Consider the following 16,874-nt stretch of genomic DNA (forward strand, 5'->3'; position numbering starts at 1 on the left):
AATGAGAAGTGCTCATGCGTAAGAGAAGTGCTCATGCGTAAGAGAAGTGCGCATGCGTAAGAGAAGTGCGCATGCGTAAGAGAAATGCGCATGCGTAAGAGTTCACATGCATAAGTGCGCATGCGTAAGAGAAGTGCGCAGGCGCATGGAAAAATCTCACGCCTGACGTCATTGATTGCAGCGTAGTCGTATGGGTATTGTTTACATGTGCTGAGGTATTATCAGGTAGTAGCTCTTCTCAAATTTTTATTTGTCCAGTGTTTTCGCATTGTCCAATCAAAGCATGAAATAAATAGACCAATCATTTTAGGATATAATTTTTATTAATTATCTAACAAAATATTGAGAGAATATAAATATGGTTTATAAATAGGATTATGCAAATAAATAGTTTATCGTTTATAAATAAATATATTTAATTAGACTAACTTGAATATTTCAGTAGCGCATCTGAATATTACGCTGCAACTTAACTACGCCATGTTAGTATTAATTGTTTTTGGTTAAATAAGGCGCGAAAATGTCACAAAGGAGCATAACGTAATATAAATAAAAATTAATAATTAAAATAATTAAAAATAATATTTAATTTAATTTCTAATAACATGTAAAATATTCTTTTCTATAATTTCTATTGCAGATCATTTTTTACAAAAACCAATGTACACAAAACTGAAGACAGTGAAAATAATTCAAGGTAATGCAAACGTATTAGTATGTTAAAATTAATATCATTTTCTAAACAGGCACTTCCTTTGTCTGTTTTATTATTTTCACATTTAAAATGTGAACATCATGTGCGTAAAACAATTTTAAACAATAGTATTAATTGCTTGTATATCAGTACTAGCCTCAAACGTGGAAAGGATTTAATATCTAAGAAAGATTTAAGTCCTAAGATAAAGTTAAATCCTGTAAAAGAAAATGGAAAAGGGAAACGAAAACGACTGGACAGTCCAAGTGACAAAAGTTCTATTAACAAAAAGTAAGTCTTTCTTTTTTATGATTTATAATAACAATTGTGTTAATGTCACATACTTTTGTATATTTATGATACATGGTTACGATATATGGTTAAGAGAAACAAATTTGTTTATGTGTTTTAGATCTTCTAAATCAGCAAAAAAGAATGAGGATTCAGAAGAAGCAATTAATACAACTCCTACATCAAGTAAGTTACACATTCATACCACATACGTCAGAAATAAATAATGTCTATTGTAAAGTCTTATTTCATTTTATATCATTTTAATAGCTCAAGAAAAGAGAAAGAATAAGAGATCTTGTACGCCTAAGAAAGTTACTAAAAAGTTTAAAAGAATACAACAGCCATCAGATTCAAGTCCTGAATCTGAATCAACTATAATAGAGGAAACTGCAACTTCTTTAAAGGAAAATGAGAAAAATGGGGAAAAAGAAAGCAAAGTTTCAATAGAACTTCAGTCAGATGATTCTAAAAGTAATGAAGAAAATCATGAATCTGTGAGTATATAATATATAAATTATTATTACTACTATTATATTAACACTCTAGTGGCCGCTTACACAACATGTGTGTGATGCTACTGCTATTTAAATTAATTCTTTAAAAATATTCCTGGCTATTAAAGTGTTAAGTATATTTTATCTTATTACTCCATAACTTACAAAGAATAAATATTAGTTACTGGATAATTCCAAAGAAGTCGATAATAAAGAAGACAAAAATATTTCTGGACAAAAATCTGATACTGAACTTGAAAGTAATTCAGAAGATGAAAAAGAAGTAAACAAATCTATTAAAGAGGCAGATAAAAAAACCCTTGAAAGTAGTTCTGAAGATGAAAAAGAAATTGTCAAGAAATCTAAAACTCCTAAAAAAGCTGATAAGAAAACCCATAATTTCTTTGGTAAATATATAAATAGTTTTATAAGATAATAATTATACTATGTTATATTAATTAGTTATATTAATGAATATTCTTATAATCTTAGCACCCAAAGGAAATAAATCTCCAAAAGCTGATACGGAGGACAGCAAAAAATCAACTGTTGATTGTTACGATCCAAGTAAAAGTAATTATCATCCAATTAATGATGCTTGCTGGAAGAAGGATGAAATGTAAATCAATTTTTAATGTATATGAAATATCATTGTGTGGTTTGTAAATATTGAAATTAAAATGTTTTCTTTTTACTTTAATTTTTAGGGTACCATATATTGCATTGACTAGAACTTTGGAGTTGATAGAAGAAACAAGTGCGAGATTAAAAATTATTGACATATTATCGAATTACTTTCGTTCTGTCATAGTTTTAAGTCCAAACGATTTATTACCCAGTATATATTTATGTTTGAATCAGTTAGCACCTGCATATGAAGGTAACTTAAGATAACGTAATATTAATAACAATTATAAAAGTAAAAAACTAATACAATTATAATTGTTTTTAGGTATTATTTTAGGAGTGGCAGAAACTAATCTTTTGAAAGCAATAGCACAATGTACTGGTCGAACATTGGCTCAGTTAAAAGCAGATGTACAAAGTGTTGGCGACATAGGTGTTGTTGCCGAAGGAAGTCGTTCAAATCAGAGGACGATGTTCCAACCAACACCACTTACGGTATCTCGTGTATATACAGGCTTGAAAGATATTGCACAAATGATAGGACACTCTGTAAGTGAAACTATAAACTCATGTTAAACTTTTATATCGACAATGTATGTAATAATTATTTTCTTTTTACAGTCTCTTTCAAAAAAAATAAATAAAATTCAGAGTCTCTTCGTTGCATGTCGTTTGACTGAAGCTAGATTCTTTATTAGATCTTTAGCTGGCAAACTTCGAGTGGGTTTAGCAGAGCAATCTCTTTTACAGGTAAACATTGCTTAATAAAAGTGAATGTAAACTGTAATGATAATTATTTATATAAAAAGTAAATTTTAGGCAATAGCATTAGCGGTTACTAAAACACCACCTGAACAAGATTATCCATTTGAAATTTTAGATGTCAGTAAAAATATGTCTCGTGATAGTTTCAAACAAAAATATGATGAAATTGCTCTTAAAATTAAAACAACTTATTGGTATGAATTCTTTATTAAGGTTTATTATTTAATAAATATTAATATTTCAATTTCCTTCCTGTTTAATTATTGTATTATTATATATTTCAGTGAATGTCCTAATTATGATTTAATTGTACCAGTGCTATTAAAAGAAGGAGTTCAAGCTCTACAAGAAAAATGTAAAATTACACCAGGAATACCAATTAAACCTATGCTGGCACATCCCACAAAGGGAGTTCAAGAAGTTTTGACGCGATTCGAAGGTTTAAAGTTTACATGCGAGTGGAAATACGATGGTGAAAGAGCACAGGTTTGTTTTTATAATTAATATCAAATCTATTAGAATTTGAAATAATTCATTTCAATAAATTTCTAGATTCATTTGAAAGACAATGGTGAAATTAGTATTTATAGTAGGAATCAAGAAAATAATACTTCTAAGTATCCTGATATTATCTCTCGTTTCAAAAATACACGCAAAGAAAATGTTAAGAATTGCATTCTCGATTGTGAGTCAGTGGCTTGGGATAACGAAAAGAAACAAATTCTTCCATTCCAAGTATTGAGTACACGTAAACGAAAAGTAATATTTTTTAATTGACTATAATTATACAACATGTAATAAAACATTATATTTATTAATTTAATTTTTGTAGGATGCTAACGAAGCGGATATCAAAGTACAAGTCTGTGTATTTATGTTCGATTTATTATATTTAAACGACGAATCTCTCGTTCAAAAACCATTTCAAGAACGTCGTCAACTTTTAAAAGAATGTTTTACAGAAGTAGAGGGAGAGTGGACATTTGCTACATGTTTGGATACGTCGAAAATGGAAGAAGTTCAAGAATTTTTAGAAGAATCTGTAAAAGGTTGCAAATTATTTCCATTTATGTTGATAGTTTATTAATACATATATCTAAAGATATAATATATCAATTTATTTTGTAGGAAATTGTGAAGGACTAATGATTAAAACATTAGAAAAAGAAGCAACGTACGAAATTGCTAAACGTTCTCGAAATTGGTTGAAATTGAAGAAAGATTATTTAGATGGAATGGGTGATACGTTAGATTTAGTTGTAATTGGTGGATATATTGGAAAAGGGAAGAGAACTGGTACTTATGGAGGTTTTCTTCTGGCTTGCTATGATAAAGAAAATGAGGAGTATCAGAGTTTGTGTAAAGTATGCTATTTATACTTAAATTAATATGTATTATAAATTAATAAAGTAGACAAAATTATTATACATAAATTTCTATTACAGATTGGAACTGGATTTAGCGAAGAAGATTTACTAAAGCATACACAATTTTTCAAAGAACACTTGATAAAACAATCAAAGTCGTATTATCGTTTTGATTCTAGTCATGAGCCGGATCATTGGTTTGAACCTGTTCAAGTTTGGGAAATTAAATGTGCTGATCTTTCTCTGTCACCTGTTCATAGAGCTGCCATAGGAATCGTAAAATATTTTTCTTTCTTATATTTCAATTGCTGTACTTTATTTTAATAATATCATTGTATTATTTTTATACTTTGTTTTAGGTTGATTCAGAAAAAGGCATATCAGTTCGGTTTCCACGTTTTATACGTGTGCGTGATGATAAAAATACTGAGGATGCTACAACTGCACAGCAAGTAGCAGAGATGTATAATAATCAAGAACAGATTAAGAATAAATCAACCGATGCTAAAAAAATGGAAGAAGATTTTTATTAAATGTAATTTTAATCAAATTTTCTTATATATATTTTTTTTATTATTTAACCGTATTACAATTATGATTTATGTGAATATAATGAGAGATTATTTTGATCACCCTGTTTAGTTTTATAGATGTAGAAGGTAGAATATGGATAATCATTAATTATTAAAAAACGTACAAAACCAAAATTTTCAATTTCAAATTTTCGATAATAATATTATTATTATTTTGATAATAAAATAAAATATGATAATATTTTACAATCTCGAAATTAAAAATAAAAAAATAAGCATTTATATGTTCTATATTATATATATATATATATATGATAAGGGTCACACGTATAACCTACTACTTTTGAGTCATATTGTCAACTATAGTAAATGTATGTTAACTTAATATATCATTTAATTAACAAAAAGAAGAGATAAATATTGATGAAATAAATGCAATTATTATAATAATACATTTATTTGAAATATTTATATATTTGAAAATAAGTTAAGAAAAAGATTAGATTGTACGTGAATCATTTAGTTTGACTAACGTAGTATTGAAAAGTGGGTGTTGCTTTCGTCAGTAGTTTGCATTGGTACCAATAGGCCTGTACTCGTTCCTCGAAAGCTTACGGCTTCGTTCGAAATTAGTTTTACTTTCCATGTTAGCTGCATGATATAGTAATGAGTAAGTGACGTTAAAATATTTTCTAATATATTAACCTAAAAGTACGTATCGATATATTTTGATTTAATATTTAATATTTTATCATTTTGATGTCTCCTGTAGAAATAGTAGTATTCCTTTCCGATCGATAATACCAACCGCCTCGAAGATGCAATAGTAGAAAATGTCACTCGTAAAGTGACGATGGGGCGTTATCTATCACTTTACCAGGATTATTATATTATTTTAAACATATAAAACGTACGTTAGAATTATTCATTTGTTCGTCTTCATCGATATCTTTCGAATTTTTTCATTTTTATTTAGATTCACAATGATTACCAGTAATTTATTTAAGTGTTGAATTTAATACTCATTTATGAAGTGTCTTTTATTTATTAGTTTGTTTTGTAATAATAATAATAATTTTTAACATAAATGTTCATTTATTGTTTGAATTAATCTCTTTTTTTGTGACAATATGAAAAATATTGGTTTGACTCTTGTTCTTCTTTTTTCTTTGCAGGTTTGTTATAATTATAGAAGTGGAATTCCCTCCATCAAGATGATTGGAGGTTTATTTGTTTATAATCATAAAGGAGAGGTACTCATTTCCAGAGTATACCGTGATGACATTGGTCGAAATGCTGTCGATGCATTTCGTGTCAATGTCATTCATGCACGTCAGCAAGTACGTTCTCCTGTGACCAATATTGCAAGAACATCCTTTTTTCATATTAAACGTGCTAATATCTGGCTAGCTGCTGTAACTAAGCAAAATGTCAATGCTGCTATGGTATTTGAATTTCTTCTTAAGATCATCGATGTCATGCAATCATATTTTGGCAAAATATCAGAAGAAAATATTAAGAACAACTTTGTTTTGATCTATGAATTACTCGATGGTTAGTTCATTTCTTTTTATTATTTATCATTGATGTTTTTATATAATTTTTGTCTATAAAAAAAGGAATTTACAGAAATTTTAGATTTTGGTTATCCCCAAAATTGCGATACTGGTGTATTGAAAACGTTTATCACTCAGCAAGGAGTTAAGTCAGCAACGAAAGAAGAACAAGCTCAAATAACATCGCAAGTTACTGGACAGATTGGATGGAGACGAGAAGGTATCAAATATCGGCGCAATGAACTTTTCTTGGATGTATTGGAATATGTGAATCTCTTGATGAGCCCGCAAGGCCAAATTCTTAGTGCACATGTTGCAGGAAAGGTCAATTATCTCTATAATATTTAATATTCATTAATTATAGTTAATACATGTTACTAATATTTTCTTTTATTCTGATCATAGGTGGTTATGAAGTCATATTTGTCTGGCATGCCAGAATGTAAATTTGGTATCAATGACAAAATAGTTATGGAAGCTAAAGGTATAAAAGGTGGAGGAAGCTTAGGAGGTGGTGGTGATGATCCTGCTAGATCTGGTAAACCTGTTGTTGTTATTGATGATTGCCAATTTCATCAATGCGTCAAGCTAAGTAAATTTGAAACAGAACATTCCATTAGTTTTATACCACCCGATGGTGAATTTGAATTGATGAGGTAAATACATTTTTATCTTCCTTTTTAAGATGATATTTTTTTGTATTAATGCTATTTTATTTCAGGTATCGCACTACGAAAGATATATCGTTACCTTTTCGCGTGATTCCATTGGTTCGAGAAGTAGGTCGCACGAAAATGGAAGTTAAAGCTGTTTTGAAATCAAATTTTAAGCCGTCATTATTGGGACAAAAGATAGAAGTACGCGTACCAACGCCATTAAATACTGCAGGAGTACAATTGATTTGTTTGAAAGGAAAAGCGAAATATAAGGCATCTGAAAATGCTATTGTTTGGAAGATTAAACGAATGGCTGGTATGAAGGAGACGCAACTTTCAGCAGAAATCGATTTGCTCGAAACGGATACGAAAAAGAAATGGACAAGGCCGCCAATATCAATGAACTTTGAGGTACCATTCGCACCATCTGGTTTTAAAGTTCGCTATCTGAAAGTATTTGAATCTAAGTTGAATTACTCTGATCATGATGTTATTAAATGGGTTAGATACATAGGTCGGAGTGGCTTATATGAGACACGGTGCTAGTAAAGTCTCGTCCTTTGCATTGTGTAAATGAGTAATCTCAAATCAGATATACATATATATATATATAAAATTTTCTTAAAAATCATTTTAATTGCGACGCATTTTTTCAATGCAACGATCCAAAACATTAAAAAATAACTTAGAAAAAGTCAAGTATTTAGATGAGAAATAATATCTCTATCCCAAAGGATGCAATTCCTTTGTGTCATTGTTTTATCATCGATTTATTTATATATATATATATACGTACACGCATACATACATATACATATATAAAAAAAATATATATATATATATATATATATGTATATACACATAATTATCATTGATATTTTAAATGATAAATTAAAATGCTTTAACATTTACTATAGATTACGTTAAATGATTACTATGAACTTTGCAAATTCGTAGAATCATTAAATAGAAAACAAATTGAATTTTGCGGTCTCTATTATTGATAATGTTTAATACTGGTCTTTCTGTTGGGATGGGACCAGAAATCTAATGAAAAATAATGATCAATTTGGTATCATCGTTAAAAACTGCCCTTGTACAGTTGCCGCCGCAGTAGATCGTTTACGTAATAATATATTGTAAGGATCGTTCTGATGAATGTTAAATTATTAAATATGTTTGTCATAATTTATGAAATTGTGAGTATACATTTTTGGATCGATGGTAATAGCGTAAATACGAATGATCGCTTTCGTCTGTCTTTGTTGAATTCTACTCATGTGATTAAACAACAAAAAATATAAATATGTATATATACGTATATATACATATATATATATATTTACACATATGCATATATATACATACATTATATGTGTATACTCCAAAGAAATATGTATTACTTTGTCTTCATGAACGACATATTAAAATATTTTAAATATCTGTTAATCTTTGAGTATGACATAAAATAACAAAACAGAAATTTAAAACAATATGCACAATTGAATTTCATTAAACATTACAAAATCCGTGTAATCTTTCTTTCTTTCTTTCATTCATTTAAACTTAATGTAAGAGATTTAGCCAATGCATTGATATTATTTATACGCTAATAATACTCTTAATTTAATTTAAAATGATAATAATCCTTGTTGAATTTTTATATTTGTGTTTATTAAATCAAATATGAGTAGAAGAGAAGAGAGAGTTTCGAAGGTATCATTTCGTCACATTTTCATCATTTTGACCCAAGCAAAAGATTCATTTCTTTTTTAATGTTACATTAAATATGTAATTCACATTTATTTATTCGTATTATCAATATTGAATTATTTTGTTAGGATAAAATTTTCATTCCAATTTTTTTTATCTACTTACCGACTGATCTTTGACCGATCAGCCAGTTGATTATATGATATGACGAAAGATGGCGTTAGGGTGAATGAAAAAAAAGAAACAAAGAGAGAGAGAGAGAGAGAGAGAGTGAGAAAGAAAATATGGATGAATAGTGTAAGTGCGCATGCGCGTCCTGGCCATACCCGTGGCTCGTACCTGTCATGGACTCCTAAGAGCCGTTTGTGCGAGCGCAGGCACGCGCGATCGAACGATTTTCGTCGTGAAAATCGGTCCTATAAGATTTTCCAATTTGTTAATTGAAAAGTTCGTAAAGTTAAACTAAAAAATGACGAAATTAGAAATAAACAGTGATGAGGTTATACATGTATAAGACTAAGCGACAGTTGTTCGATTTTCCAAGTGCCGCGCACGGTCAGATCGTCGATTCAAAATGAACAACTACTACCTCGGTATGGGACATGGGCTTTCTTCTGTCAGCCTGGAGACAAACAAAGTGAGTACATTGAAATGTTCATCTAACATTTCTCAAGCAATTAATCAAAACTTAATCGTTCTTAAGTAAGATTGTCAACCGATTTTAGAAATCAACTTGTCTTTGGATTTCGCGCCTATTTTATATCCTACCTTTTATCATTTCTCGTGTAATCAGAACGTCAACCCTATTAAAGTTACCCCCCTTATTTTATTGCTTTCATTTTTAAATAATAATAAATGTTTATTTTTATTCTTTTCTTTTATGAACGTAAGTGCATATATATTTATATCTTATTGTTATTATTATTCTGTTCTATTTGTCTCTCTCTCTTTTTATTTGTTTTTTTTTTCATCTTTGATCCTTATTGTTGCAAATTAAGAGAAGTTTCGGACGGTGATCGAATATCGAGGTTACGGGGCGTTACTGCTTAAAACCGCGCTCGCGTCGTCCGGATATTCTCTCTCTCTCTCTCTCTGTCTCTCTCTCTCTCTTTCTCTCTTCTCTTTCGAGATTCTCTCACCAAACAGTTTTATGGGTGCTGGCTATTTTTAGTGCATACCGTAAAATCACAAACGAGAGCTAGGCTAGGGCGCGAATATAAAGGTAATTGTGCTCTTCTTCCTTCCTTTCTATTTCTCTACCTTATTTTGTATCAGCTCATTTTCTTACATTTTTCCTAATTTCATATCGTAATCGTTTGCTAAAACTTGACGTGAAAAGAATAACATTTGTATTTACAGTTCTCTTTGACAATAACAAATAAAACAATTCTTCGAATGATATCAATGTAACATAAAACATAGCATTTTAAATTTGGCGGGAGATCGGCCATATTGAGTTCGAACGATCGTACCGATATAATCGATAGTATCGAATATCGAATAGCGTATTTAAATATACGAAATATATAGGTGAAAATAACAAATAATTTAGAATAATAATCGTACGTTGTAAATAATTACGAATTGTTTGAGATTTAAATATAGAAAATGAATGATTTAAAGTATGTTTTATAAAACGGTATGGTATCATCCATTATCTTTTGACTTCGTGTTCATAATCAGGTGTTATCGCGCGTGATACAACTACCACCACTCTGCTATTATTCGCTTAAGTCGAAGTATGAAGCTAAAACGCGATCGTAATCGTCGATGAAAATTATTTTTTTTTTCAATATTGTTAAATCGTGATAAGAATTTTTTCTTGCTTCTACTTTTGTTGCTACTGTGTTTTTAACAATAGTGAGTTTAAAGCAATGGATTTTTGACATTTGTCATTTTTATTTGAATTCAAGAGAAAATGATTAATGTTTGTTATTGTCAAATGAATTTTGGTTATTGTTTGCACGTGTTTTTATCTACAACAACATCACGAATTATACTTCATATAAGGTATATATAAGAACAACGTGTGCAATGTGGAATATATTATATTTCAACGTAGAGAAGTAACTTCCTGAATCGCGACTACGATTAACAATGTTTCCTTCTCACGCGTAGTGCTCGTTACCGGTGAGATATTTTATCTTTTCTTTCAAATCACAACTTGTCCTACTGACTTATATACATTTATCTCGTTTGTATGATTCAATAGTTACTGTATTTTTCATTTTTTTTTTTTTCTAAGTAAATTCATTTTATGTGTCACAGAGAGAGAGAGAGAGAGAGAGAGAGCTGGTTTGATAATAATAGTTTCACGGTTGTGAACAGTTACAGATCATTTTTTTTAAAACATAAAATAACATTTATTTATATTTTATCCAGATAAAGTCATGAAGTTCTTTCTCAATGAAATTTTTCTATTATTCTTTTTAGTGTTTTAATTAAAAAACTAGACTAGGAAAAAGGAACATTCGATCGTATTAAGTAAACCTATCAACTGTAAATGACTGAGGGACAAATTAAAAGGATAGGATAGGTTTTGCTCTTCGAACCGATCGAACGTGAAATGAAACGAGGAATCAGCTTTATTTTACTTTCTTTTCTTTTCTCTTGTTTGTTTAGTTGTTTTTTTTTTTTTTTTTTTTTTTTTTTTTTTATTAGTAAAACACAAAATCGATAAAAAAGATCGTTCGAAGAACAACGAGTCATGGAAAATAATATTCTGTTGGGACGAAAATTTTCTATTAAGTTAGCAAGTTAAATGCGTCGACGAAAGAGGTAGAATGGTTCGAGCTGGTAAAGGAAAATCGATATAATAACCGACGTTACTTGGGTCCGTCTACTATTTTCCATAGAATCGGTTAGAGTACAAAGAAACTTCTTCTTCTTCTTCTTCTTCTTCAAAAGATTTTACAAAATTAATGGGTTCTCGTTTATACATCTTACATTACTTACCTTGTCATTTTCTTATTAATTTGGGTTACCTTATTTTACTCACAACAGATATAAAGATCGCATAATGTTTTCGTCACACTATTATAACTCGTTTCATCATTTCGAAATGACCACTTCGTTTATTTTCTTAGAATAAACTTGAAAATATGTTCACTATACTTATCTTGTATATTTATGACAAATGTGTACATATCTATGTAAATTATAGAACATCAATTTGACTTATCTGATATCATTCACTTTCATAACTAGAACAAAACATTTCACATTATAATACATCTGCTGGTGAATATGAGAAATAGTATTAGTTGTAAATTCAACATTATTGTACAATAAATTGTAACATATGGATGTATTTAACATATTTCTTACGGCATACTTTGGTGTCTATATTTTACATGGATATCATTTGTAAGTTTTGATTAAAGAAAAATAATTATTTACAAATAGAGTTTCAGTATATGTATATGTGTATATCGATTTACAATCGTGGCACGTAATGATACTTAGAAGCCTAGTGATAATCCTTTTGCTAAAAGAAACCCCATATTGAATTTGTCGTGCAGTGATGAACATTCTCAAGATTGTGAGAAGATGATTGATTTGATACAAAGTTACATCTTTTATTACAATGATTAGTTGAAAGTTTTTCATTTGCATACATACACACACACAAATCCAAATCCTACGCAAAGTTCATTTGATTTTATACAAGATAAAGAATTACTTGGTAGATTTATATTTTCTTTTTCGATTGAATGAAAGATTCAACGATCAATTCAATGTGTGTTTTCTTTGGGGTAGAACAACCCCGTTTAAAATAGCCAATGTGCTTTTTTGCGAAGTTTAACTTCACGAATCTCCGTTGAAAAAGAATCTTCGTATTCTCCCACAAGGATTCTTCAAAGGAATTTACTAGCCAGTTTGCAATTTCTCTCTCTCTCTCTCTCTCTCTCTCTCTCTTTAAGCTTGAAAATTCGAATTACTTCGTCGAGGATTTTCTTTAGAAAAAAAGAAAAACATTTTGTTCAATTACAAGATCTTTTATTTTTGTGCCGAGCGAGAGGGAGGTTCTTTCTACGAATCACGCCCCAAGGCCTAACTTTTTTTTTTTTTTCAAACGAAATATCAACATTTTCGCGAATACTATTTTAGTTTGATAAACAAAATAAGCGTACCTATTATTTATCAAGATTTGTCTTATTTTCTTCTCTTCTTTTCTCTTCTCTTGTTCATATTTTCTTTTTCTTTTCTTATCGATTAGAAGAGAAAGAACAACCAGGTTGAAAATAGTTGCGCACTTTTGCGAAGTTCAACTTTGTAAATCTCCGTCGTAAAAGAATCTGTGTATTCTCCTGTAAGGATTTCCTTCAAAGGAATTTCCTTCTTCTCGTCGCAATTTTCTCCTTTTTTTCCAGCTTGTGGAAGCTGGAAAATGCTTTGTCGGGGATTTTCCTTATAGACAAAAAGTAAAAAAGAAAGAAAGAAAGAGAGAGAGAGAGAAAAAAAAGAATCTAAATTACCTTGGCGCGTCCGTTTACATTTTCCTTCGAAGAAGAAAAGGATTTTTATCTACGCTCAAGATATTGTTTCCCTTTTTTCTTCTTCTTCTTCTTGAAAATATATATATTTGAAATAAATAGAAACAAGAAATTTCTATGCAAAATAGGTGTCCCTGTGTTGGACGAGAATAAATTTCAAAAGTGTTTGTTCATTTTTTTTTGTTTATCGATAAGGCAAGTAAGAAATACGATGGGTTCGTACTCATATTATCAGTCATTAGGTTTGTAAGGTTTCCGAAGACTGTTTCTAAATCGTCTAATGAGTAAATTCGGTGTAAAGATCGATGTTAATATCGACTTAAGGGTAAATGTAGATGTCTATATTAAGAAATCAAGTTAGAAGAGTAGAGGGTTGTGGAAGGAGAAAGAGAGTTATAAGCGATATAGTTATTTAAAAACATCTACGAATATTGGCTGACGTATGGAAATGTTAGTAGCATCAGAGCACGTGTGCAGCCGCCACCGGTTATCTACCAGATATGGGGGCACGTGTGATGATAATTATAGAATTCTCGGTGCATTCTCGTACGAAGCATACCTCTGTGTATTAATCGTGTTTTTGTTTCTCTTAAGTGTGTTCGTGTTCACGGCTGTTATACCAAATTTAGTTCTATTTCGTGGCTTTCGTCATAATCGATTTTATTTTAAACCCAAAATATTATTCCTACATTTTTTTCCATTCATTCTTTACGGGATTACTTATATACATACATATAGGGGTGTCCCGTCACGCGTTGCTGTGGCTCACAATCAAATAATTGGCAATAAAATAATATTGCGATTATAAATTGAGATATAAACGATCCTATCTTTGAAGTTGGATAAAACTACACACAGTGTGTACAATTTGATTAAAATCGGTTCAGTAGTTTAGGAGTCCATTGCGGACAAACAACGTGACACGTAATTTGTATATTATATACATACATATATTTACATGATTTTTATCGATATACATCGCGTGTATACTCGCATTCCAATAGAATTTTTCGTAGCTTCCCTCTACTATGCACGAAAGAAAAGAAATGTTGAATTCGGTATTGTAAGATTCTCTTTCTTTCTTTTTCTCGTTGAGATTGAATGATAAGAAAATCCCATTATACTAGATGATTCTTATTTTTCTATTTTGGCGAACAACGAAACTCCATTTGGGTATTCCTTTCCTAACCTTTCGATGCCTTTCTCTTTCTGGTAAACGATAGGGTTAATTAAATAATCTTGTAGGAAGTATTATTTACGTAACATCGAAAATGACGTAAGGGAAATGAGAAACTCTAGAACTTGTTTATTCTAGAGATACTATGGTTTTAGGTTTATAAATTCTAGACGTTTCACATACATACATACATATATATATATATATATTTTGTAAATGACGTTTTTTCATTGGTCATGTAATAATTGTACATTTTTTGTTCTTATACTAAAAATTTGTTATTTAGATAAAAGCAACATTGATTGTTCACAATTTTACATAGATGAAAGTTAAATGAAATTAAAATTAATTGAATCATTTTATTCTAGAGACTATTGATTATAGATTATATTATTTAATATAATTATTTTATTCTTGAACAGGGCTTCTCTCTCAAACTTTTCCACTTGGTTTGGTAGTAGCCCCTTTTTATCTGAACAAATATGTTTTTACGAACTTGGATATAATAAATCGTAAAGACAATTTATTCGAAAACAATTCTTTTCTTTCAATTATAAATATAAAAATAGATAAATAAATAGATCTTTTGTATTTATCGTATAAATGGAAGTAAGCATATTGTAAATACATAGATAGATGTTAGTACGTCATGTCAATCGAATACACATTCAAAGTATAATATATCTCTGACGATCGTAAAACCTACGCGATTCTATAGCCCTGTATATGTACGGATGCGTGAACTAGAAGAACGCTAATAAAATAGCCCGCTTTGAGAGAAGAGAAAGAGTGCTCTTTCTCTCTCTCTCTCTCTCTCTTTCTCTTTTCCTGGCTTACAAAATTGGAAGATAGTACGATATCGATTTTTTTTACAATATTGCTTCGAACGTACAAATAATACTACTTCCCTTTTTTTTCCACGAACGTATTTATTTATTTATTTATTTATTATACTAGAAAAGAAAAATTACTAATACTTTAAACTAAGAAAATCTAACAGAGATAATAAGATAAGATAATAAATAATATAACTAAGAAAATATAAGTACATTGAAATAACATTAATAAACTTTAGAATCATTTTCAACAGTGATATATCGGTATTTAGTTAAACAATATCACATATTACATATTATATATTTGTTTTAAACAATTTCTCTCTCTATCTCTCTCTCTATCTATCTCTTATCATACTTTTTGTATTTCCTTTCTTTTTTTTCAAGTGAAACTTTTTTAAGTGATGATAATCATCACATTTGATGAAACAAACATAAAGGTGGAAAGAGAGAAACCACAGTTGATATTTAGTTTGAATCGATCAATAAATAAAGTATAATCACTTTTGAAAATCATCTAATACAAATAGATTCGGTATTTAATTAAAATTCATATTACAAATCGATATGTCGATCATAAGAAAATAGAATGATTCGATAGCTCAGTGTTTCGAATATGAATTTAATACGTGTTCATAGAAATACACAATTCCTTTGATAAAGGATAGACTCTTTCGGACCCCATGTTCAAATTTGTATTCGATCAAAACATCAAATAAGAGAGGGAGATAGATAGATAGACACATAGAGATAAATAGATAAGAAAGTACTGAACAAAGTGAAAACTTGAAGTATATTATTATTTCTTTCTTTTTATTTTTGTTCATCGAAAACGTTTATTTTTCGAACAACGAATATAAACGCCTACGACGACCAATCATCGATTATCGATTGTTTGTTTTTTCTTCTATCTTCTTTTTTACTTTTTTTATTTTTTTATTACGGATCTTCGATATCGAGGCGATAGGACGTTCGAATTTCCGATCTTCCGGAGTTTGATATATGTGAGTAAAAACACATGCATACATTCATACGTGTTTATTATATAATAAATACAAATATTCGTATAGACACACACAATTTTACATAGATCGTTATACATATATATAATATGCATATATAGATAGACATATGTACGTAGGTTGGATCAATGAGATGGAAGCTTGCGTTGCTAATCACGTGGTACTAAACATAGATAATTATATCGGTGGTGGTGATGGTGGAGGAAGGAGGAAGGAGGGTGGTATAAACCGCGAAAAAGGCAGGAACACGTTGGTATATACATGTTGATGTACTACTGCCACGACGACCACTACTATAAACGTGCTTGTTTCTACTTACGTGTGTTACCAATTATACGCTCTGGATAATTAATTAGTCGTACGCGATCGATCGATCCGATTATTTAGTCGCTTAACACGACTCTTCATCGAGCTTCTTTCTCCTATTATCAATTCATTTATCTATATATTCAGATATTTATACATATATGTACCTATATACATGTTATGATGAAACCGATGATAAATTCGACGAATATTAGCGGAATTATTGAAAATTAGATTTTAATCTCATATGTTTAATCAAATGAGATTATTTGATTTTCGAATTTAAATTACATTTATAAATGGAGGGATAGTAGTAGTTGCATTCGCTTGCATTTCAT

At 29.7% G+C, this 16,874-nt stretch overlaps 3 protein-coding genes across 8 annotated transcripts in view; all 3 read left to right on the top strand.

Annotated features, from left to right (window-relative positions):
• The first annotated feature begins 264 nt into the window (after positions 1–264).
• On the top strand, positions 265–4,948 carry DNAlig1 (DNA ligase 1). Its single transcript, XM_015332064.2, has 17 exons — positions 265–540; positions 641–697; positions 845–985; positions 1,107–1,171; positions 1,256–1,482; positions 1,664–1,889; positions 1,975–2,101; positions 2,190–2,362; positions 2,435–2,658; positions 2,731–2,859; positions 2,929–3,068; positions 3,159–3,360; positions 3,427–3,633; positions 3,707–3,923; positions 4,003–4,238; positions 4,320–4,517; positions 4,601–4,948. The coding sequence occupies exons 1-17, from the start codon at positions 521–523 to the stop codon at positions 4,772–4,774; spliced, it is 2,763 nt and encodes a 920-aa protein (XP_015187550.2). The 5' UTR covers positions 265–520; the 3' UTR covers positions 4,775–4,948.
• A 366-nt stretch (positions 4,949–5,314) lies between these two features.
• Positions 5,315–8,479, top strand: AP-2mu (adaptor protein complex 2, mu subunit). 2 transcript variants are annotated; one of them, XM_015332057.2, is made up of 6 exons: positions 5,315–5,444; positions 5,547–5,684; positions 5,950–6,328; positions 6,404–6,654; positions 6,736–6,986; positions 7,052–8,479. In XM_015332057.2, exons 3-6 carry the CDS (start codon positions 5,989–5,991, stop codon positions 7,530–7,532), a joined length of 1,323 nt encoding a protein of 440 aa, XP_015187543.1. In that variant the 5' UTR covers positions 5,315–5,444; positions 5,547–5,684; positions 5,950–5,988; the 3' UTR covers positions 7,533–8,479. The 2 variants fall into 2 exon arrangements, with proteins under 2 accessions (XP_015187543.1, XP_015187544.1); XM_015332058.2 differs by lacking the exon at positions 5,547–5,684 and having other exon boundaries at positions 5,316–5,444.
• Positions 8,480–8,661: 182 nt separating this feature from the next.
• The window catches only part of Camta (Calmodulin-binding transcription activator), a 47,625-nt gene continuing 39,412 nt past the window's right edge, over positions 8,662–16,874 (top strand). For 4 of the 5 annotated variants that reach the window (XM_089176464.1, XM_015332059.2, XM_089176466.1 and 1 more), the window contains exon 1: positions 8,662–9,336. The gene's annotated coding sequence lies outside the window, so the exon portion shown is untranslated. Of the gene's footprint in view, positions 9,337–9,792; positions 9,922–16,874 lie in introns of those variants that run through there. The other variant, XM_015332061.2, reaches the window with a different exon arrangement.

This window comes from Polistes dominula, unplaced genomic scaffold (assembly GCF_049000335.1).
Source record: "Polistes dominula isolate Pdom_NZ unplaced genomic scaffold, Pdom_raw_medaka contig_25, whole genome shotgun sequence".
Taxonomy (NCBI): domain Eukaryota; kingdom Metazoa; phylum Arthropoda; class Insecta; order Hymenoptera; family Vespidae; genus Polistes; species Polistes dominula.

What these genes read in the sequence shown, in the direction of transcription:
- AP-2mu (XM_015332057.2), top strand. Translation starts at nt 5,989, where the DNA reads ATGATTGGAGGTTTATTTGTTTATAATCATAAAGGAGAGGTACTCATT. An exon ending in GTGCACATGTTGCAGGAAAG is followed by an intron (nt 6,655 to 6,735) that starts GTCAATTATCTC and finishes TTCTGATCATAG; the next exon opens with GTGGTTATGAAGTCATATTT. An exon ending in GGTGAATTTGAATTGATGAG is followed by an intron (nt 6,987 to 7,051) that starts GTAAATACATTT and finishes ATTTTATTTCAG; the next exon opens with GTATCGCACTACGAAAGATA.
- DNAlig1 (XM_015332064.2), top strand. Translation starts at nt 521, where the DNA reads ATGTCACAAAGGAGCATAAC. An exon ending in TAATACAACTCCTACATCAA is followed by an intron (nt 1,172 to 1,255) that starts GTAAGTTACACA and finishes TCATTTTAATAG; the next exon opens with CTCAAGAAAAGAGAAAGAAT. An exon ending in ACGATGGTGAAAGAGCACAG is followed by an intron (nt 3,361 to 3,426) that starts GTTTGTTTTTAT and finishes ATAAATTTCTAG; the next exon opens with ATTCATTTGAAAGACAATGG.